Below are 24997 nucleotides of genomic sequence, written 5' to 3' on the forward strand. Positions count from 1 at the left end.
TATTTTATTTACACAGTATTTTTTAATTCAGTTTTTTAACCTAATACATTTGTCATAACTGCTGAAAACAAAATCAGTAAAAAAAAATTATTGTCTAAAAAATATCAAATCATACTGAGGAGTAAAATACAAATACAGAGGCTCTTGGGGACTGAAGCTAATGCTGCCTTTAGAAACTGTTGGAACAATTTGAGTTGTTAATTTATGACTTTTTGCAATATGTGAAATGAAAAACACACAAAACCAGGTCACACAAGTACTGAGCAAAACTCCAACTCAAACTGGTTGCGATTAGAAATAGTTGAACCAAGGGAAGGATTTATTTATACAATAAAGAATCAATAGAACAAAATTAGAAGGGAAATTCTTATTGTAGATTTTGTGCATAATAGTGTAATGATATTATAATAAAGCAACATTATTTTTTTAACCTCAAAATGAAATTGAAATAAGTTTTATGGCCTGAAATTGAGTTGAAGGATAATTTAGCTTTTGAGAACTTTGTAATGATGTTGTAATAAACTTATTGTTTATCACATAAGAGACCTCAGGTACAGGAGGAAGGAGTTCATTATTTTCCTCCATCTGTACATCCTAGCACAATGACAACAAGGCACATGCTTTTCTGCTTGTTCATGTCACAAAAAAAATAAATGCAAGACGCATAAATAAGCCTGAAGGAATTTGACATTTGCTGAAAATTACTAAGGTCTTATTATCATGGCAAAGCAACTGTACTGCTAAATTACAGCTCTATTTTAAAAGCAAACAAGCTAAATTAATACTAAACTAATACTAAAGCAAAGAATACAAGAATAACAAATAAATACATGTGAGAGGAATGAATGGAAGTGGATTAGGTAGGATAGTGATAAGGTTCAAAATTCATTACTAACTGTCCTCTAGAGTCCCTCTTTAAATTAAGCAATTTGTTTATAGTTCCTATTTACTCATGTAAACATGATCTACTAATATTAAGAATTTGGTTGTGTGTGTGAGAGAAAATGGTGAATCTAAACCCAAGATTTCCATATAACCATCTCAGATCTTCTGTGAACATGAACATCTGCGCCCTTCACTTTTGTCAAAATCTTTAAAATGTCATCTTCTCCCAAGTGAGGGGAGACATTTCATGGTTTATAACAGCTTCCTTTCTGCCTTGTTCCTTATGTACCTTTCCTCCAACAGCGCCAGACTTGCAGACACACACAAGAGAAGACACACAGTGAAAATGCAACACAGATTTTAAAAAGGGAACAACAGCTTCCCCCTTCCTTCATGTGACTATCATTGGGATACTGGAGCTTTGTCAACGCTGGATGAGTGATTACTTCTCAGATACACACACAACTGCATACAGCTCAATGTGATGCTTAACAAGATACTTTAGTTAAGACAATTGTGTAACACGAAGGCGCTCACCCACCAAATATTGCAATACTTCCCCCTGCTGGATCTACTGCAGTGAGATGAGCAGATGAATAATTGGGGCTTTCTGTATCTCTCTGTCACAGTCATTCACTCCTTCATTCTCTTAACATGTGATGCTCTGTCTATCTGTCTGTCTGTCCATCTGTCCGTCTGTCCATCTGTCAAATTCAAATGCCAGACAAAATCTGGAATATTTTGGGGGACGAAAGACTTGAAGGACAAATTATGCCTGGGGTGGGAGCTAAATGTCAGCAATTATCTACCACATTAGTATTAGTATTGTGTGAGCTAGACATATAGTTTATAAAATAGTTGCACAATTAGCAGCAAATTATGTCCAAATCTTAAGGACATATAGAAACACACAGCATTCTGTGGAGCATGTGGCATTTGCTTCCAGAAAATAGAAACCTGTAATCTTTAAAAAACAAAAACTGAGAGAGACAAAAAGAGAGTGGCTGATCTTTAACGACCACTGTGAGTTTATGTTGTGGAAAAGGTGGATGTGTTTCTACATAGCTTATCGCCATCATCATATTTTGAATGTCTGAACAGTTTCAAAGGATGCAGCTATTCAGCTGCCATCATTTGTAAAAAATGAATGTAATGATCTGCATTCACACTGCAAAAAAGGCACAAACGACTGAAATAATCCAGTCTTACTAAACTAATTACGTTACTTTAAATACCAAATATTTACAAGATAAATGAATGTAATTATGTAGTGCTTTTTCAGTCATACTGACCAGTGAAGGCACTTTACTCAACCAGTTGCTCTCACTAAACCGCACACAGTCATATATTGACACACAGATTGGTAAGCAACATGGGGTTACAGATTAATATGTGACAGAGGGACGCTGAAATCAAACCCACAACCTTCTGACAAAATGATGACGCTGCCCACTGAGCCACAAAGCCCCCATGATTGGCTTTTACCTTTTACCATCAAAAGTGTGCTATAAGAAAAAAAAAAGTAAAATTTTTGATATACAGTTTTTCATTAACATATTCTTTATGTATATTTTAACATTTCTTGGTGTCTTTGGTGATTTGGCTAATTTTGAATTGTCTTATTTTATTAGTTGTGCTCATCCTTTTAATGCTGTATAAAAGGCATTTTCTTTGTTTCTCAATTTTAGGCTGTAGCCAAAAAGATGAGGAATGATAAAGAGTATATACACTATACAAATTAGGAAAAAAAAATCAGTTATCATATTTTACTTTTTAAAATACATTAGAAAAAGGGGGGGGGGGGGGGGGGGGAATATGCCACTTTGCATTTCATGGGTTTGTTTTGGGGTTTTGCATGGCTCTTTTGTCCCTAAAGTTGATTAGAAAACTTTGTGCACCACTGAAACAACAGTTCAGCTTGATTCTTTACGTTTTAAAGAATCTGGACTACTGCACTCAAAACTAGGTGGCAGTTCAAAAAGACATTCTTATTACTGTTTATATACAAGGTATAGATTTGAGACGTAAACTTGGTCACATCAAGACACAGATGCTGAGAGGGACTACAGGCAGAATCTGACAGACTGCCAGCCAAGTAGCAAAGTAGGTGGCAGGTTGCATAGCAGTGTGAGCATTGGCATTGTTACAGAGACAAAACAAGACTTCCACTGAAGGAACAAAATGGTAGTACACAATTCTTTTAGCTGGGAATTTTCTAAAGAACCTAAAGGATATTGGGCTCGTTTAATCATAGTAAACATATTTTACAAGGTCCAAAATAAATAAAATGAGATGCTAATTTAAAGATTTAATCCAGATCGTTTTTTTCTTTTGTTTTTTTTAGATATTTAGTGAAAATATCAACTACAACATGATCCTTCTTCATAAATGTTGTACTGGATGTCTTCAAAAGAAGTCACCGTCAATTGTGAGCTAAAGCATGTTAGTAAAGTCTTGACTGCAGCCTGTTCATTCTTCACTTCTTAAGTCACCAGGAATTCTCATCAGCCATTAAAGGTTGCTGTAGGGCGTATCCTCTTAGAGCATTTGTTGGCTTGTGGGTATCAATTAATATTAATTTTCAGAGTGTAAGGCTGCTGCAGAGAAGCTTAGGGCTAACGGTTGTTAGAAGGAGACTCGTGGAGTTTAAAAGAGCCCCTTTTCTCTTTTATCTTTCCAACTGTGAGTAAGCCAAGGCCATAACAAGACAATTAAAGTCTTAAAAAATCTGCAAAAATGCACACATTGGTAATCCTGCTTATTTTGATACATGCAGAAAGAGACATAACTTCCAAATGGATAAGAATCCATTTGACTTTACTATTTAATAATTTATATTAATTCACGGATAGATGTTTTAGCATGCTATGGATGCTTTGGGTAATGATGTGAGATGTACTGTAAGGTCAAATAGTTCTGCAGTTTGATTTAAGTTGGAGTAGTCTGCAGAGGTTCATGCTTTCCATGTTGAGACCACAAATCTAAAAAAAATGATGCTTTTACCAAGTTCAGATGATTGTTGGTTTGCACATTATCCATGTGTAAATACGACAACAGAAATGAAGTTTGACATTTAAGATTTGTGCATCAGACCAACAATAATAATAATAAAAAAACATTTATCTGAAACATACATTCAATTATTGCTTCTAATTGTACTTTACTGGTCAACTACGATGCTATTCAGTCGTTCTCTATTGATTTAAGCTTTTGCAATTGTAACAGTCCTGCCTCAAAAGGAACTTTTGAGCTTCTGCGTTTCAAGTCAGTTAAGGTTATATCTGGAAGATGGTCAGTTTTGCAGAGTAATCCATTGTGGAAAACAGGCCAAATGTCTTTCTACAAATTCAAATGCAGTAATGTGGATGGATGAAATTGGTATGTAGAACCAGAAAAGAAAAAAGAAAAAGTTATGCTTGGTGATTGAATTTGATACGTGTGCCCTTTGAGTGGATATTTATCTTGCAGAGTGGATGGTTTGAAAGGGGCATGCCAGGGTAACAAGATATGATTGAATGCCAATGTTTGGCTGAACAGAAGTGAGGCCTTGTGAGCTGGAGACCTTGTTATAGATAAGCATGCTTTCTGCTGGTTCTAACAAGGGCCATCTAGAAGACTTTGTAAAGAGAAGGACAATTTGGAAATGGAAGCAGATGGAGAAAAGTAGGGAGAGGAAGGGTAAAAGAAATAACAAAAACTTGTGTGCAAAGAATGAAAATGCACAGTTCCATCAGAGTTGCTGAAGAGTAAAACAGCTCAGATCAAACAAGGCATGAAACAAAGTAAACGCTTAGTAAGGTGGGGCTCACACTGACGATGTGTGACGTTGCACTTTTATTTAAGGGTGTAAAAGGGTGATGTACTGTATATAGTCTAGGCCCTAGGACATGGCACATGAGTCCATGTATCCACATAAAAGAGTGCCATATATCTAGAGCTGTTGTTTTCAAGCCTCATAATTATTGTTTGGTGAATTTATTTATGCACAGTAAGCTTTCTGGGTATCACAGATGAGTTTAACCTTCATCAGGGAAATATCCTACATGTCTGCTTAAGCTCCTGAAAGACAGGCGACAGGAAATGTGTTAAAAAACACAACACTCTCAAAAAAAAAACAAATGACAAGAAATCCTACATAGAACACCAAGAACAAAATACTGTAAAACGTAATTTATTCAGACTGATGCTGACTAAAGATCTCACTATGAGCTGTACAAAAAAAACCCCAAACAACTTATATATATATATATATACTGTATATACTGTATATATACACTCACATATATACAGGGAGTAGTGATAGTACAAAAGGAACCTATTTGATGATGATCAATTGATGCTGTGCAAATGTGAGAAACAGAAATCAAAAAGATGAGGGAAACTAAATGGTTAACTAAATACAAAATAAAACAGAACATAACACAACTTAAAAATGAATCAAGATTCCAACCAAGAGCAGAAAATAAACAGTTCAATCAGAAGCAACAGGAAATGTGAGATAAATACAACAGAGACCTCAAGAAAAGACAGATTTCAAAATAAAACAATAAGATTTACAGAGTAGTACAAGTGAAGCTAAGCTATGTGTTCTGTACAAACGCATTTAAATTACTTAAAGAGCAGAAAACATGCATGAGAAATTTCCAAGCAAGGAACTTAATATGGAAACATAAGAAGGATAAATCCAAAGATAAGACACAAACTTCAAACTTTTCAGGTCAAGTCTGATTGTTGTGGCTACTCTTGCATCATAATAAGGTCCAAAAAACAAAAATGCCAGAGTAGTTTCTCAGGAGGAGGTTTTTAACTCACTCAAAATAAAAAGCACTTGCAGAGAAAACAGAAAAGTTTTCTGGTTTCAAAGGAGTATGTTCTTTACTTATGAAAATAACAGAAATATTCTCTGAGTTGACTTCATACAAAAATAAAGGGTTTCATATTCATGCTTTTACTTTGAAATAGGTTTTCTATTTCAAAAGCTTTTTGTGCAGTCTCATCCTTCTGACAAATATATATTTGTAAATGTTTTAAAACTAGCTGTCTTTTCTTTTCATTTTACAAATATGAACTACTTTGTGTTGATGTTTCAAATTAAAATACTAGGGTATAGCATTGTATGAACTGTGGTAAACCTGGAGGTTATTTGATGCCAGTACAGTGATTTGTAAATATATATATATTAGACTGTTAGGCAATGGTGAAAGAAAAATTCACCTATAAATCACTGATACATTTAAAATAGATTTAGCTGAAAAGTCCCTCAATCAAAAGTCAGAAAACAGATTAATTCTACATTCAATCCCTCACTTCCAATTTAAAACAGGCTGCACAAGGTGAATTAAGCTAAATAAATTGCCACTCTGTTGTCTGGTATTAAATATAGCCACAAATTTCAATAAGCTTGAAACCTTTCTTAATTTAAGTGTGCTTGACTGGGAAATGGAAAGCACATAAATGTAGTTCAATGATGAGAAAACAGCCACTTTTAATTATATTATGTAACTGGCATTGTGTAAAACAAATCCAACAAACAAATTAAATGCATTTCCCTCAAAATGGAAACAAATTTTGTAGGTGACAAAGCTGCTTTTATCTTAATAAAAGTCTAGCAAACGTACTCAGATGTGTAAGAACAGGAGGTGTTATTGTTTTGGCTAATGTCTCTGAAGACTGAATTTGAAAAGTATAAGTTTGGGAATCATTTAAGAAATCTTAGTTTCCACATGAATGTGTGTAAAGGTGACCTCAAGACTTTTTATTCCTACTGACATTTCCAAGTCAGTATAGATCTATGTGGGTTGTATCAGGGCATCCAATGTAAATTCTTGTCCAAACAAAAGTTCTGGAAGATAAAGAGGCTTTCTTCGCCAGTTTAGTCAGTCCCTGAGGTAAATACCAAAGAAGAGCAGAACAGCAAAACAGTTTAGAAAACTGTAAAAGCTAGAGAAATAGAAGATTATGAAGGTTGAGATTTTACAAGATCTATGACTACAGTGTGATAGAAACGTCTGATGTGGAGACAAGAAAGTTGGAGACATATCGCAGGCAAGAAATATGGTCAAATGGAAGCTCAGCCAAAAGAACTGGATATGGACTATGATGAAGTCTTTGTCCCTTTGTAAATGTCTTCTGTTTTGCTTTTTGTTTGTGTTGTGGAAAAAAAGATATTTGCCAAGCACTGCTAGGTAAAAATCACTCAGTCAGGGCTCATGATGTGTGTTTGTTTACGTGGATCCATATACAGAAAGGCTGAGGCTGTGAGTTGATTTGAAGAAAAAATAATGAACAAAAACTTACAAAAGAAACTCATGGGAGTAAGTACTTGGTACAGGAAGCCAGAGGAGAACAAAAAACTTCAGGACCAAACAAAAGCACAAGGAGAATGACCGGAAAACAGGATCTAACACGGTCCAATTGGGTTTGACAAGATGAACCAGCAAGGAGCATGAGGAGGAGAAGGGTTTAAATACTGTGAGAGTGAATGCTGGAACAAAAGACCTGGGCTGATTAGCAAACGAGTTGCAGGTGTGAGAGGAGAGCAGACAGCAGGCTGAGGAGAGAGAGAGGAAATGGTGAGGGATAATACACAGGGGACTAGGAAATAAATCTAATACTGAAAAATAACTAAACCTAAGAAACATAACTAAAGTAGAGACAAGAAATAAACTAGATTCACTAAGAAGGACTGGACTAAAGTAAAGCAGAAACAAAACTGTAAGGAAGGTGATAATTTAGAGAAAAAGAAAGCAAAATATAAAGACTATACATTATTATATTTAGTGAATATACAAATAGGTCCATATTTTAAAAAACTTTAATGAAAATACAAGTCAGTAAAAATGAAAATAGAAATCACAAAAGCGGCAGCAGTTCCACATTCTAACTTTAAACCTGACTGAGCTTCGTGCCGTATCCATTGGTAACGATGATATTTATAGAATTGTGTAATCTTCATATAAATCTGTACATAAGGTTATGCAAAAGGTGGAGTCACAAACACCAACAAATAACAGGCTTGCACTACTCCATCTTAGCAACATCCTCATTCCATTATTACACGCTGCTTTGAGTTTCTGCATACTGCTTTGCTTGTACAGCCTCCACAGGTAAGTAAAAATAGACACTTTCACCACACACATCCTGAACCTGGTACAAGCATGTTGGCTTCTGCATACATTAAACAACGTTGTCTGCAAATGTCTGGGTCATCAGTCAGACCATCAGTTATATAATGTCCTTGGTATTTATCAGAAGCAGACACTTCAAGAACAGCACCAGATGAAGAGAAGTCAGGAAGCACCAGCTTCTCATCCTGCTTTTTTAAAAGGTATTTATAATTATGCCACATTTTAGTGCATTGTACATAATACCATACTCCTGACAATATTGTGAGCAGGTCCTCAATAATTTTTGAAGACCAGCAAAAATAATCAGATCATCAGCATACATGAGGTGGTTAATTATGATCCCACCAACATCACATCTGTGGGTACAACGCAGTTTTGTACCCATTAAAAACATGTATAGTTTAAAAAAGAGGAGACAGAATGCTTCCCTATCTAACCCCCGTTCTTTATTTTAAAGGGAGCTGGCATACTGTGTAAACAAGCAAGATGGAAGAAAGGGAAGCACACATCTAAAAATAAACTGAGAAAGGATAAAACTTAGGAATGAGCAGGGCTGCTAAAACAGGCTGCCTGTTCCTGTGACTCTGGAAGTAGAAAATAAAGATATTTATTTAACTTGCTCTCAAATGATCTAATGTTGTCAATACAGCATTAAGATGGAAAGACATTCATGTCGTCCTCACAATGAAGCTACAACTAACATAGTTAGTTCATGTTGTTCTGATCAATTAACCACCTGTAATCACCAAACATCATAGGTTAATTATTAGCCACATCCTTTCACAGTAAAAATGTGCAGCAACTGCAGTCTGTTTAGAAAACTGCAAAAACTGTAAAACTGGCTTCTTTTCACTGTTTATTACCTGAAATAGAATATAGAATAGGATAGAATAGAATAGAATTACTTTATTCATCCCAGCAGGGAAATTATTTCGCAGTTACAGCAGCATAGAGACAAGACACACAACAACCACCACTGAGTAGCAATGTAGACAAGATAAAATAAGAATAGAAATGTTGCTAAGAGTCGAGTCACAGACAAGGAGTGCAAGTCTTCAGGGTACAAGTCTACATCAAGTTGTAAGGTTTTTTTAATCTTTGCCACTTTACTTCAAGTCAGAGTTTGAAAATTAAATTGCCGTCTCTGTATTTATATAAGAAATTTTTAAAATATGTAGACAAAAACAGCCACTGATACCATTTTGGAGGACAAGATGTAGAGCAATTAGACATTCTGCACACTTGCATTTTGTTACTTTCTTCAATTAGTTGTACAAGTTAAGAGTGAGATTAATCACAGATTCTTGCTGCTGGCCAAGCAATCCATGGAGTCTTCTACAATGTAATCGGAAAAGAGACAGGAGGAAATCGGTGGAAGTGAGCTGCTGAAAAAAAGAGACAGAAGAATGAGCAAGTAAGGAAAGGACTAATAGAAATCTTGGGAGATGTGAGTCACTGATATGGTTTCTGCTTAGAAATTATGGCTTGAAGAAAAGACGTGACTCAATAAACCTTGGGTGTGAGTGAGAAAAGAGTGAGTGAATTTGAAATCTTGTTGATCTGAAGAATCTAATACACTAATTTGGACATTTGAAATTCTTAATATAATTGAATAAAAGAAAAATGTAGGTATCAATAGTGTTTTTAGAATTATTTTAACAAAAAGTGTATTGTGTAATGTGTCCACATCATTTAAGACTTTGTTGGATTTATGTTTGACATACAATAATTTTAAAACAATCTAATGGTCCCACCTCTAACCCTTGACTCCAAACATTCCCTTAAAGCTTGTTGTAAAACATATAGCTTTAAGGGCATGCTCCTATGTTTTTGATGTTTTTTTTATTTACTGTATTATATTGCCACATATTGGGCTCATATACCGTAATTGCAATAACATGTTTCGTTTAATATGTGGATACAGAACATTCCAGACATTACACTGTGCTATTAGGATAATTGAAAAAGACAAACAAAAGAATTATTTTAGAATGCCATTTTTTTGTGTGTTATTTTTCATCTATAATGTCATTTAGTTTGGCATGTTAGGTTGGGGAAACTGTTGCAAACTTTAAAACTTTGCATTAATTAGTAGCATATTCATCAGAGCATGTTCTGTACCCATATAATGTTCTTACAGAATACAGGGTTGTTGTAACCTAGTTTAATGCAGTAGAGAAAGAAAACAATAATTCATGATGTAATTTTTTTTAATTAAAAAAAAAAGATGTAAAGATAGCCTCTCGCTCGGAACGTTAGCTGGAGAGAGGCACCAGCAGCCCTTCTGACCCGACTAGGGATAAGAGTGTAAGAAAATGGATGGATGGATGGATGGATGGATGGATGGATGGATGGATGGATGGATAGTCCACTTGTCCCCATGTTTTGGCAAAAGAGAGGTTAGGCTCCAGTTTGTCAGTGTTCCTGCAGAGGTGATAGATGTTTGACAAATGCATGGATCAGCCTTTTTATTGAAGCTGGGACAGGTGTGTCCAAAGTCAGTCCTCCAGGTCCAGCATCCTGCATGTTTTAGTTCTTTCTTTAGTTCTCTACCTGGTTCAACACACCTGGATCAAATGATGGCTTGTTAGCAGGCCTCTGCAGAACAATAACATGCTGAAGAGGAAATAAAACATGCAGGATGCTGGCCTTGAGGACTGACTTTGGAGACCCCTGAACCAGGAGATAAAGAAAATCACTTCTTAGCTGTGTAGCTGTCAAAAGTTATTCAACCAATGTTTTGGTGTCTCTAATCCCAGATCAGAAAGAAAAAGTTTATATGTATAAAAGCATTAAAGGTTGAAATCCAATTTTCATGACACACCCTCTTCCCCAATGTCTGTCTGCTGCCCCTTTCTATCCCTTTTGACAAACATGCCAACACATGCACACACATGCAATAAAGATATGAAAACCTGGTACACACACACACACCCACGCACACGCCCACACAGATGGGAGATCTTACAAAGACAAAATCCACTGACAGAGGTTAAAGAGGAGAAGAACTAAAAGACTGTTAAAGGCAACTCTCTCTTTGCTTCTGCTAGGCAGAGGCAGCTGTATTACATAACACTCGGAGGGTTTGGTAGCTCACATGCTTTTAAGGAAGAAGCACACGTTCCAGTGCACCTGAATTCTCATGCAAGGTAGATGAAGACAAGAATCAGGCGAAGGCTCATAAGCCAGAGCAGTGAAAGCAGAAGCTGAACAATTACCAAGAAAATAAAAATTCTGTTGTGCAAAATGGCTTATTTTTCTTATTTATACAGTCATTTAGAATGTCTTTAACACATTTTACTCAATTTAACAGTGTTGTGAATCATGTTAAAAGTAATTTATTTATCTTAAAACTATTAAAGTTTAAAATGTGATAATTACACTATTGAACTACAGGCAAACTGCAGTGGTTCCAGGTATGTGACTGTTTGATAGATGGGCTAACAAAACTCTCTCTTGAATGGTGGAATGTCCCATCCACAAGTCTGAAGTCAGAGAACTGATGGGTCAGTTGTCTTTGTTTGCTCTGGACAGACCGTTGCAGCTGTGAGGCTGACACCATCTGGGCCTGCAGCCTCTTCACCTGACTTCCAGAGACAGACGGGTGACAGAGGAAGCAATGGGCACAGGAGAGTCTCCTGATTTAGCTGAGGACAAATATGTGAAAGCAGAAGGGTCCAATGCTGAGGTCAAAGATGAAACATTTTACAAGTAACAGAAAAGACGGGAGTCAAAGGACTGAGGGATGTCAGTTTAGCTGGGGACAGGATGCTGAGTTTGTTCCTGAACTGAACCTGTTGAAGAAACTTTGTGATCTTCTACACCCTGACATTTCTGATATTGCTCTTCTAGCTCTAGCTCTCCAGATTCTTCCTGTGCACGTACTTTTGGTACACTTACTGGCATTAACTTACTTGTTCTCAATGAGTCCCTGACTCCCTTTCTGAAAGCTCTTTTTTCCCCTTTTTAGCAGTTCAGGTCACTGGGGAAGCTTCTCACAGTCCTGCTTTGTTTTACAGGCATTGTGCTCTCAGTTTAGCAAGTTTTTCTGTCTTGTTCAAATGGCAGACCAAATTTTACCTCATGTAAAGGATAGAAGAATTGATTATAATTTTCTAATCTCCATCAATTGTATTACTTAATGTTTCACTTGATTTATTCACTGCTGAAATGTTCATCTAAGCCACACGTGTCTCAAAGCCTGGAGGCCAAATCAGGCCCACCGTAGCTTTTTATGTGGCCCTCTAGACTAAAAATTACATCAACAACTCCCTCCAATTTTCACAAATCTGCAAAATTGACACAAAATCAGCAAATCTTTAATTTCTTTCTGATTTCTCTGCAAGTTTTTCTCAAAATTGGTCCAAAACATTCAGTTGAAGTTTCAGTGTAAAGCTGCTTCAGCTTTACTTGATATCAAGTTATAGTAGGTGATTGATACAGCGATAAATAAAAAGTTACGTTTAACATCGTACGTTAGTGCAAATATCGTAAAAAATCCTTGCAAATATTTCTAAATTAGCGCCACAAAGTCTGTGATTTTGATAGCAAAAAAATACAAAAACAATCACAAAATTCTGGAGAGACTGATCAGTGTGAAAAGATGTTCTATTTTAATTGAATGCTGAAACAAACAGTTATGTATTGATACTTTAACAGTTTAATGGTTTTATCGATACATTCTGGCAGAACTGGCCCTTTAAGAGCATTCAGATTTTGAACACGGCCCAACATGAAAATGAGTTTGACGCCCTTAATCTAAGCTGCCCAGTAAAACCAAGAAAGCTGTTTAATTTTATCTATCATTACAGAACACAAGTGTAGACATATTTAAACTACATATTGCGAAGATTTCTTTAAAACTGATATACTTGCGTGTATTGTTTAATAGTTCTTTAATGTTTTCCAAGACCTAACTACTCATGTATTTAAGTCAAAATCACATTGTTACCTCCATGAAATAGAGGCTTCCAGAAAAAAATTACATGTGAAGCTTTTTTAAAATATTCTCTCAAAAATTATATTTTATATATTTTCAAGAAAATAATTATTTCCACAAATTTAGTTACCATTTAGATTGGTAACAAATCTTTGGTAACAAAATGAGTATTTTCATTTTAAATTTCTTTTTTCTGTTAAATTGCTTGTGTGGTAAAGGGTAAGAAAAACATTTAATATAACTTGCACAGTTTTCAGCTTAACAGTTAAAAAATTAACATGAGGAATTTCATCTTAATAATAAATATTTTCACATCTGTCTGGTGAGCCACAGAAGCAGACAAACCAGTCATTTGTTTTCTTTTTATTTAAAGACTAATGCAGAGAATCAGGATTTACAGGGCCATATCATAACCAAAAGAAACAAAAAGAGAACATTTACAGAAGGTTACCAAATCATCTACATCAATCACAACCCTCTATCAGTATCACTGAACTACCAGCATATGTACTGCATGTGGATGTGTGAGCTTGTGTGCATTTTGTGTGTTTATGTCCATACAGATTCAATCTTGTTCTGTTTTCATTCACCCTAATCGACCTTTTGTGCTTTAGAAAATTACTACATTTGAAGTTCTTTTCAGTGAAAATTAGAATATATTATGTTTGATAAAAATACAAGAAAAAAAAAATTCCAGTAGGAATCTAGGAATAACCAAAAGACTCATTGTTGGAAAGCATGTTTGTAATGATGAAAACCGCCATGGACCTGTAAATATGTGATATTTACATAATGAAATGAGTGAAGGTAATAGGAAGCTCATGACTGTACTGTGTCTTATGTTTCACATTCTGAAATGTAACAAAACCAGACCTGGCAAAAAAATACAATAATATATACTCAGACATGGTATTTAATCTTTGTTTTTCCCCTCTTTGAATACTATATTTCTGGTGGAAAACGTTCAAGCTGTAGAAAATTCACATTTATTCTCTCATTTTAACATGTAAGGTCAAAAACTATGTTGGATTTAAAAGTATTTTGTTTTAGGAAATTAAGTAAATAACATAAGTACTGTTTTATTAAACAAAAAAGAAAAAGAAAACATGTTTGCCTCCCTTCATTTTTGTACAAAAAAGAAATCATTCTAGAACTTGAAGACAAATTTTCAGACAAAGAAATCTTGTTACAGTTTTGCTCCTGACTTTATCGGCTCAATCCTTTTATTGCACAACTCTGGAGAAAAAGTGCAATTGGCCATAAAAGCCATGTTGCTCTCAACCAAAGACAAATCTGAAGCACAAACAAAAGAGATAATCCACTGTGTTCTTCAATGTCACCCTGTATGGCCATTGTTGGAAGGAAAAAAAAAACAAGCTAATAGCTGGTATAAAAGCTAAGCTATTTTCTTTTCATTATAATTTGTAAATCTAAAGCTTAATGGTTATGGAGAAGAAGGTCAATGAAGCAGTTCAAAGTTGTCCTTGCATAGCACGAAGCCAACTACATAAATGTAATGTTATTGTTCTTTTTAAATGTGCAAAATGCATAACAATAAATTGATAATACAAACAATATTCATCAACTTCTCTTCTAATATCTTCAATAATATAATCAAATGCTGTATGTTTATGTATTTTACATATGTATATCTATGTATATATATATATATTTCTTCATGATAATAAACATAAATACATTTTTTTTAGAATTCTAAAATCTTTGTACAACTCTGTATCCTGAACCTTACATCCCTTGACCCTCTGCATGTAGGTAAAGTGGCCGTGAACAGTGGACTGCCTGCATATGCTTGCTAAAGTGTTTCATTCAGGGATAAATTTAGTAGTGATCATAACCGTGATGCAAATATAATAGAGAAAGCACTAATCTCTTCTTCGGATTCCTTCTGGCAGCAATGTGATCTTTTAACAGCACAACACAAAAATGTAATCCCCTGCAAAGTGTTCATACACCTTAAACCTTTCCACAGTTTGCCACATAGCAACCACGCACTTTAATGTATTTCAATAAGACTTCATGTGATAGATGAACACAAGTGTCACATTTTTGAAGCAGAATATAACAGTTGTTTGTTACCAAGAAATATTTTGTGTTATGCAAAAGCATTCAACTCCCTTTACTCTGATTACCCTAAACACAATCCAGTGCAGCCAATTTTAATTTAGGAGCTGTCTAATTGGTAAACAGACTTCACCTGTGTATTTTAATGTCATTACAAACCAAGCTGTTTGTGAAGGCCTTGGAAGTTTGGCCTCAGAATATTAGTGAACACAAGGAACACAACAGGTGGGTCCGGGATAAGATTGGAGTAAAATCTATGCCATAACCATGGTGAAACATGGTTATGGCAGTAACTTCTTTACATCCTCACATTGTGATGTGAGGATCTATTTCTCCTGAAAAATGTGGGAAGATGGTCAGAATAGTTGAAAAAATAAATTGCAGTAGAGGAAGAAAAGCTAATTGAATGCAAAAGTACTCCAGAGTTGGCTGGATGCTCCAAGTATCTGTGGCAAGACTGCAAATTGCTTTTCATAGACACTCATAATCCATTCTGATTAATCTTTAACTTTTTTGCAAAAAGGAGTTGAAAAGAAATTGTCTCTATATGCAGATCTAGTAGAGACATGGCCTAAAACATTTGACAAAATATTAATTTTGGGGAGGTTGAATACAAATGCATGTCAGACTTTAAATAAAATCACGTCACTTTCCTTTATTTGAAAATTATGCACTACATTGTGCTGGTCTATCATGTAAAGTCTCGAGGAATGCCTTAAAGTTTCCTAGCACAAGAAAATGTAAAAATGTTCAAGGGGTATTGATGTTTTGCAAGAGATAGCCCTCCACTGTTCTTATATGTGTGTGTGGCTTAATTCAATTCCATGTAAAATACATTCAGCACAGCACACTGAGGATCCACAAAGCAGCGCTGTGGTACTCTACATTTTGTCAAAGAAGGTCAGAATTGAAGCCAAAGGCTTCACAAAGCAAGATGGTTACATAAAGCCTGGTATTTTTACCCACATATCAAAAGTATTTAATAAATGTCCATGCCCAGCACAAATGAAACTACAAGTATAGGTGGGTCAGTGTAAAGCTACAATGGATATCACCCCTAGACTGAGTGTCAGGTTCAGGTCCTAAGAAAAGCCCTTACTAATATTGCTACATCAACATAATTAAAAATTGGACTGTTTAGAAACCTTTACATGTCACGTCAGAGGAGAAGCATTTCCTAAAAGCCTGTCGTTTTTAATTTAAAAGAAGAAAAAGAAGCAAGCAATGTTCAAACCCAAGCGAAAACATTCTTTCCACGTTGTTTCCATGTTGTTTGGAAGAGGGATTGACATCATGCTACAAAAATATATTCATCTTCAGCACTATCGTTAAACTACAAGACAAGTCCTCTTTGCGAAACACAGCGCCGGCTAACCTAAGATTACAGTGCCACTTCAATTCATTGTCTTTTTCCCCCTTTTGTCTCTTTCGTTCTCTGTCCCTGTCTCTCGCTGTTGCTCACCAAACAAGCAGCAACAAAATGACTCCAAACGGGGCATGTTATACTGAAAGGCAGTGTAGCTGGTACTTTCTGAGTATTATATCTCAATTTTCTTTCCAGTGAATCTGGAAACTGTAGTAAACGTGGTCAGCGTGGGGATTCAGTGGGATGGAAAATAAAGATGTGCCGCCCATCTACAAATCCATCACAGCTTGAATTCTGGAAATGATAAAGGCACTTCTCCTCCATCTCAATGTGCCCCATCACATGCTAACTAAACTTTTCTACAAATGCTGTATTAGCAAAGGAGGCCCCAACCTAAAGACTCCAACTAAAACAAAAAGTAAACAAAAATATGAAATAAACTAGATGCCATGTTTAATTCCGAGAATTTGCAATGGTTCTAAATTGTTGCCTACAACTTGCCATCATTAGAAAGGATTTTATTGATTCTTTTGGTGTGGTCACAACCACCCAGCTGAATAGTGTTTAAATTCAGTTAAACCGATTTAGCATGAAATGTAGATTAGGTGAGAAACAGTCACTCAGAAATGAATGAACTCAGTTTATGCTCCATTTGTAAAAATAATCAGAATGAGGAACCAAATGAAAGAGTTTACCTTTCCGTTGATGCAGTTAAAACCCCGTTAGTTACACTTTGCAAAGCTTAATCATAATAAAGACATCTCTAACACTTGATAGTATTTACAATGCAGTGAAATTAAATCCATATATCTTCAGTTCTGAGCACAGATGATTTAAACTTTGTATGTTTTGTCCTCTAAATAAACTGTGTCCACTGAGACATGTTTTATTGCTATTGCAGAAACAATGAAATATTTTTTTTTAAGAATGACACAATCTAATAAACATTCTACCTAGAATGGAAGATATATTTGAGAAAGAATGAGCGTTACACTGGTGACATCAAATAACCCAAGCCATCAGTCAACACGGGTCTAATTTTTGAATAAATGAATAGAAATCATAACATTTCCTGCCCATGCATATTCACAGATGCCTCTTTACTGTCTGTAATTCCATGTTTTAAAATAGGTTAAAGAAAACAAAGAAACAAAAAGGGAGATAGTTAAGCAAGAAAACAAACGAAAACACTGCCTCAGGAAAAACTTGGGCTATGAAGTGGTAGAATAGCATTCTCTTGGCTAGATATTTTTAGTAGCATTTTGTAGTAGCATCCTCTTAGACCTGAACGATACCCTTTCAAAACTCTGAATTTATGTTTTTTTTTTTTTTTCTATATTGTGTTTCTTTTGAAATCTTCAAAATTTAGGTAAACACAGAAGCAATGCAATAACTGGGTATTCAAACCAGAGTGGACGCAATGTTTATCTCAAAATAACCACTTTTTTGTAAAAGGATTAAGAAAAAAAATAAATCAAAAAGACAAAAAGATGAATTAGGTGTGATTGACCCCCTGCAATTTGGGCTTCTTATTCAAGTAGGTTGCCCAGTAGACCAAGTTAAAGGTTCCAAAGAGCAGGGGGAAGGCTATTCTGGCAATCCGGTCTATCTTGCTCACACTGTTAAAGGTCTTCTTGGCCTCAGGGGGTTTGGGCTTCGGCTCCTCTTTGGGCTCGTCTGGGGGTGGAGGAGCGCTTTTGGCGATTGTGGCTAATCCCGGGTTCCTGGCAGGATTGGGTGCGAAGGGTGTAGAAGTGGTAGGCGGGTAGGCCGTTGTGTTGTTTTTCTTCAGGAGAGACTCTTTCTTCTTCTTTTGCTGATTGTGGTTTTTAGAGAAAGAATTGGGGGAAAGCAAAAACATATCAAAACTTCAATTTACAAAAGAAATGACATGTTTTAGATAGACTTTTTCACTGGGTAAGCAAGGGCAGCTCAATAAATTACAACACTCACTTTTCATTATGTAAAACACATTATATGTAGTTATTACACACAAATCTTTGTTTATAAGCCTTGATTTCTAGTTATAATGACTTAGTGCTAATGAAAACATATTTAAGAAGATTATAGAAATATTGTTAACACAGAAATGAGGGGATATTAAAGGTTATTTTCAGAAGGTAATTTTAATTTGACAAATGAGCAGAAAGCATATACCAGTTTACTGAGATCGACCTCTGATTTAGAGGGTGAAAAAAGTACCACAATCCAACAAAGGAATAAATTGTGAAATAAACATTCAAAAAACTGTACATAAATAAATTTAAATTAATGTTTATATATTGTGCGATGAGAACGTGTTTCCTTCTTTTACTTTGGTTTTTCTTTTTGTTTTGTTTTTCTCTTTTGTCACACAAAAATGTTTCTGAATATCAAACTAATAGAATATCCTGGCCCACCCAAATATTAGCGGACCTGTAATAGGTTAGGCTGAACATTGTGTGTGAATAACTGTGAAGTATTTAAAAAAAATACTGAAATAATCTTATATCCTGCTTCAAGCATATAATAACTTCTAATTTTAAGTAATATCTTTTAAACAATTATAAGATGAAAGAAAAGTATTTATCTTTTGGTTTTGTTCTCTACAAATAGCTGGAGGATACGATGTCTGCATGCTGCTAACTACAGCATGCAGACAAGTAGAGCAGAAAACCCAGGATAAACACTAAACTATTAATGTTCATGTCATGTTTCTGAAATAGCATTTTCTATTAGATGATGTGCAGACTGTAACTAAACGTTCTCCGTCTCAACTAAATTGCAAAGCAATTATCAGAAATGATTAGGTCTTTAAGAAACATTTCTTAAAATGCTTGTGTGAAGGTTTTGAATTTTGACTAACTAGACTGAGGAAGGGTATCTTCATCTGAACACATACAATATTCTCTTGGATTTAACATAGTTAATTCAGTCTAGTACTCTTAACCACCTTTAAATCATAGGTCAACTCGATTATATGGTTGTACAGTTGTTGTGTTTGGCTATTTAAAATTAACAATTTTTTAAAACTGCATAAAGTAAAAGAAGGAAGGTTCAGCTGTCCTAATATTAACAAGTCTAATTCAATGAACTAAAAGTGAAGCAAAAATCAGGAAAAAAGTGCCATGGATATATGGAGTAAAATTAATCCTACTTATGGTATAAATCTCAAACTGCTACAAGGTAGAAATGTGTTTTTCCAGAATTATTCAATATTCTCAATACAGTCATTTTGATCAAGGGAAAAGACTTATGCAATAGTAGATTTTTTTGCAACATCATCCAGAGATAAAGTAAAAACAAAAAAAAAACAAAAAATAATAATAATAATAAACATTTGCTAATATAGAGAGCCTTTAATATTGAATAAGTACCTTCTCAGGGACTACACTTTTTCCATCCCAAGCATAACCTCTCTTGGTGAAGTAGTTGACTGTGGCAAATTCAATGAGGGCAGAGAAGACGAAGGCGTAGCAGACGGCGATGAACCAGTCCATAGCTGTGGCGTAGGCCACTTTAGGGAGAGAGTTCCTGGCGCTTATACTGAGAGTAGTCATGGTCAGGACAGTGGTCACTCCTGCAGGGAGATAAAAAGATGAGAATGCTAAACGTTATGTGGCTTGTAAATGCATGAAGAGTGTCAGCTACAAACAGCATTTAAAAGAAAGATAAAACAAAAAGTTTAATTTAACTTTGTGACATTGTTCAGAAAGCAAATGGTTCATAAAGTATCCCCATTTTGGAAGCTGTCACATGAATTTACTTGATCAAATATAAAAACAAGCCAAATATATAAGAAGCTGACAGTCTTGCCATTTTAGACTTAGTATTATGTAGATTTTCAGATGGAGATGAAAAGCAGACACAGCATTGAAGAGAGATGAGAATCAAGCAAAATTATGTAGAAAATAATGACCAGTCTAGATTAGACCATACAGGCCACCGTTCAAACCCATGTGAATCAGGGAGGCTTGGCGATCATTGATCCAATCATCATAACATAACCGTTTTACACTCACAAAAAACATGTTTCTTCCCCTAAGAAATAAACTTCAAGAACACAATGTTGACTTGCTCCCTCATATATTCTACCTATTAACAATTGCCACTATCAAAGGAAAGGATATTTAGAGCTGCCAACTTCAAATATCAATTTTTCCGATACTTAAAAAATGCAGACTTCCACCTAGTTTCACAGACGTTTGTGACTCCCATCCAGCTCTAATCCTAAAATTAGTGTTTTGGAAAAGTTGAAGTTCATTTCACTAGAAATGTGTGTTTCTAATTTATACAAGAGAAAGTGCATATGATTCATGACTAAACTCACTAAGTACCAGAGATGAAAAACAGACTCACTCCCATCCCCTCCACCCAAAATGCAGACCGTCAGACACAATTTATCTAATTATGCAACTACAAAAAAAAAGTTAATAAAAAAAATCATGCATTTTGAAATGAAATGGCTTGACACAAAGTGCAGTGTGTCAAATCTAGAAAATCATATTGCTCTACTAAATCAGCCGCGCAAAGGTATGATGAGACATTATTAAGCAGTGGAGTAACTGGGTCAGACCGTATCAAATAGAGCAGTGCTCATTTTAGAACAGGCAACTGCAGATGTTTAGACCCCGAGTAAAATCAGTTTGAACAATCATGAGGAACAGCTGGCTTCAGATGTTATAAAAAATCCACACATGCTGTATGTGGATTACATGTTATCTTAAAAAAATGAGAAATGAGTTTTTCTCTCAAACAATTCTCTATTACCAGCAAAGAATTATTTGTTTGAAACAGAACCTTCACCCCACCGCAAACAGCACACAGTTCTGATGTATGACCAGTTGAGGCTTGCATTTGTGAGCATCAAATAAGTAGGTCAAATATATTTATTGAACAGATTTTTTTATAGCTACCTTTTAATGTGATTGAATACTCAAGGCAGTTGTTTAGAAAATTATTTGCATCGTTTGAAGGAGACCGCAATAAGAAATAACAGGTTGCCTTGATAACAAAAGCAAGGACATATCTTCTTATAGGATCATTGTTGCTGTATTATGTGTATTAAAAGAACTGGATTACAGAATTCATACACATGTGTGCTCAGAACAGCACCAAGTACTGAGCTGTTATGTGCAACCTTGATTTCTTGAAAAAAAGAGATATGTAGCCAAAATGTTGCTGCTTTCCAGCTCATTAAGCTATAAACATCTAATGCTGGGCTTGATGCGGTTTTATCTAGGTTGCTGCTGCATTTCAGGGTTTTTTTGTTAATATAAATGAGATAATCCACGATGTGTATCGAGAACATCACATTAGGATGTACAATAATTAAAGCTTGAGGTAACAGTTGAAATAATTTTGAATATGAAAACAGTGTATCAAAATTTGCTGGCTGACTGTGGCTCTTACACAGAATGTTTGAACAGCAGAACATTTTGGACAGATGCCAGAGAAAAGGAAAACTGCCTCAGTTTCAACCAAAAACAGCTTCACCTACATTTCACTGCATTGGAAATAGGATTTACATGAATGCATGGAAGTAAATAATTTGAAGGAAAAGTTTGCTCACACTCACTAGTACACAGAGCCATAAAAATGTATTCACATGTTCTAAAAATGTTCAATAATTGCCACACACTGCAGTGTATCTTGTTGGGATTCCATGTGATATACAAACACAAAGTAGCACATAATTGTGAAGTGGAAAAAAATTATACATCCTTAAAGTTCTCAAAAAAATCTACAAAATTTAAGTTACATTTGTAATCACCCTCACACCTCTAATTCAAATTAAAAGCAACCATGTGGAATAAACTCTGGTCATATGAAACCAAAATCAAACTACTGAGCCTACATAAAAAACTGCATTGTGTGAGTGAAGAATAATACTACGTCATCACCCCTGAAAAAAACATCTTCACAATTAAACTTGGTTCTGGCACCATAACGGTGTGGAGATCCAGTTTGTCAGCTCTGACAGAAAAGCTAGTCTTAGTTCATGGGAAGATGGATGAAGCTAAGTACAGAGTGATCCTGTACGAAAATGATTTTGAGGCAGTAAATGATTGAGACTGAGGTGGACAACGATCTTAAAGTACAGCTAGAGATCAAAGGGAACTGTCTAAATCGAAGCAACTTCTGTTTTGTTTTATCTTAATTTGAATTTGCTAAAACTGGTAGATTTTCTAAGGAGAGATTATTTGATGTTTGTGTTCTTGTGCAAGTGCAGTAATTTTTCACAATAGGACCAAGTATTTCTCTCCTCTTCATCTATCCCGCCTACATACTTATGTGAAAGTAGGAAAGATGGTGTTGGAGGTTGTTTTTACTCTTTATTTTACTTACTTACTTTTTCAAGTCCTCTCATATAACACAATGGCTTTTGTTCCTGTTTATGTGAACATTTTGTCTCTTAAACTAAACAATTGATATACATTTGGGCTTTACATGACTCTCAGCTGAATTTAAAGCCAAATACTAATGAAATGTAAGTATTTGATTGAGTGTAGATAAAGAGACTTCATGAAAAATACACTCTTTTCAACTGGACATTGTGTGTCTATATAAAAGCTGGATGTGATAAATTAGCAGTGAGACCAGACTGTCAACATCTCAGCTTGTTTACCACTGAAACAGAAATTTAATTTTAGAACGATGAAGGCACCACCACTCCACTTGGTATTTTATTATTGCTTTAAAAGTGTTGTCATTCTTACAGTAGTATCTCATATACTTTAGTGTGTTTGGCAGGCTCTGTTGTCATGGAAACAAGTATCCTATTTTCTGCTATGTTTACCACAGATGGAGAGGAAAGGAAAAAGAGAAGATTATGGTTTAGCAATAAAAATAATATATTCATTCATTACATTAAATAATATGGGGTTCCTGTTTAGACACAATGTGTTTGGGGGTTGTGAGAGCACAGTCTTCTGCAAACGTGTAAAAGTGTGTGTGGGTGACTGACTAACAAGTCCAAGGTGTGTTTTTGTTTATCTTGAGGGACAATGATTCCCTTTGTGTCTGCTCAGAGATGGGTGTATGTAAGAATCATTTAGATCACGAGCCAATCAATACACCAAAACACGTCTCAAGAGCTGCTTTTAAATAACTATTTGATATGATGCAAGTGACACAGCGAGGCTTTTGAGGCTGATTTCAATGAAATCCAGTAATTTGGACCCATTTAATTGAGTCTTAATATAGCTGGATTCACAAGATTTTCTTCCATTAAAATGAAATTTTACTGATACACAATGCCTATGATTAATGTCAGTTAGCCAGGCTTTGGCATTCATTTACATATTCACTTTAGAAAAGCACACATACATACACTGCAGTTAAAAAATCCAAGACATGGAGAAAAATAGTGCAAAAAATTCCCACTTAAATACTGAAATGATGAATCACAATGGAAGGAAAAATATTGTTAGGTTTGACTGGCAGCACTGTTCCAAACAAGAAAAAGGTTTATATGATTGCTTAGAGGCAAAGGTGGATTATGTCACAAATAAATAACATTTTGATCCTCATTTCTTGACAAAATGAGGTGGAACCTTTTGAAATGTAACTGACAGTAAGAATAATTAGACTAATGAACCATCATTGCCAAACTGCCTGAAATATGAAAGTACTTTAAATTCATTAAAGTCACCTTGATCACAAATTGTACCCCAGATCAAATGAATCTTCTGAAAAAGGGATACAGTTTTTCTTTTTTTTTCAAGTGGCAGTTGATTATTTTCTCTTTTAAAACTTTAGGCCATTCGTCATAACCCCTATAAATAACATCTTTTTGCTAATCTGACAAATCTCAAGCAAGCAAATAAATGTCCAGGCCCTGCATCAGAGGGGAACCACAGGCGAAACCCTGTCAGCGAGAGCAAGGCTTCAGGAAAATGTCTTTGCATTTCTGTTACGCTCAGTGGTTCCAAGCAGAAGTGCCTTTCAAACAGTGTTTTGACTGAGAAAACAACCAATCAAACATGACAATCAAAATGTGGGTCAAAAGTACAACAGTAGAGCCGAAAGCCTACTGACTGAAAGCATACCCAAATCTTCTTTGTGCGACATAAGTCTTGTTTCTGGATGCTGGAAAGACTTGGCACGAAAGATGGTACAGATGTTGAGATTTAAAAATGAAAACACACATCTTGTTTATTCATGAATAATGCAACAGCTTTTACTACCTAGAAGAAGTGGAAGGATGTGAAGAAACAAGGTTTTGTTTCTAACCAATGATCAATCTAGATGTCAGAGAGATATATAAAATATAAACATGACTTCATAACACCCCAATATGCAGGTGTGCCATTTGATTTATCAAAACCCACACTGTTTTCTATTCCCCTGGCAGAAAGGTACTCACCTATGAGATGCTACTGACCCAACTTCTAGATGGAGAATCCAAATGACTTTTAACAGGAGTGTCAGTTATTCGCCATGATTTTTTAGGGTGAAATCTTGAGATTAAAATAATTTAGTGTGTTTTTTTTATTGACATCTTGGATTTTCATTTGCTGTAAGTGACAATTATCAAGATATCACTATGTGTGCAATAACAAATATGTTTTATTGTAATTTAATTACTGAAATAAGCTGACTTTTTAAGTATTTTTA

General features: G+C 35.2%; 1 protein-coding gene across 2 annotated transcripts in view; it reads right to left on the reverse strand.

Annotated features, from left to right (window-relative positions):
• Positions 1-13299: 13299 nt before the first annotated feature.
• Positions 13300-24997, reverse strand: part of LOC102221939 (gamma-aminobutyric acid receptor subunit alpha-1-like) — a 31238-nt gene continuing 19540 nt past the window's right edge. For both annotated transcript variants that reach the window (XM_005808772.2, XM_005808773.2), the window contains exons 9-10: positions 19756-19958; positions 13300-18215 (exon numbers count right to left, since the gene is read on the reverse strand). In XM_005808772.2, the coding sequence (XP_005808829.1) occupies positions 17895-18215; positions 19756-19958 (524 nt within the window). In that variant the 3' untranslated portion in view covers positions 13300-17894. The remainder of the gene's footprint in view (positions 18216-19755; positions 19959-24997) is intronic.

This window comes from Xiphophorus maculatus, chromosome 11 (genome assembly GCF_002775205.1).
Source record: "Xiphophorus maculatus strain JP 163 A chromosome 11, X_maculatus-5.0-male, whole genome shotgun sequence".
Classification (NCBI taxonomy): domain Eukaryota; kingdom Metazoa; phylum Chordata; class Actinopteri; order Cyprinodontiformes; family Poeciliidae; genus Xiphophorus; species Xiphophorus maculatus.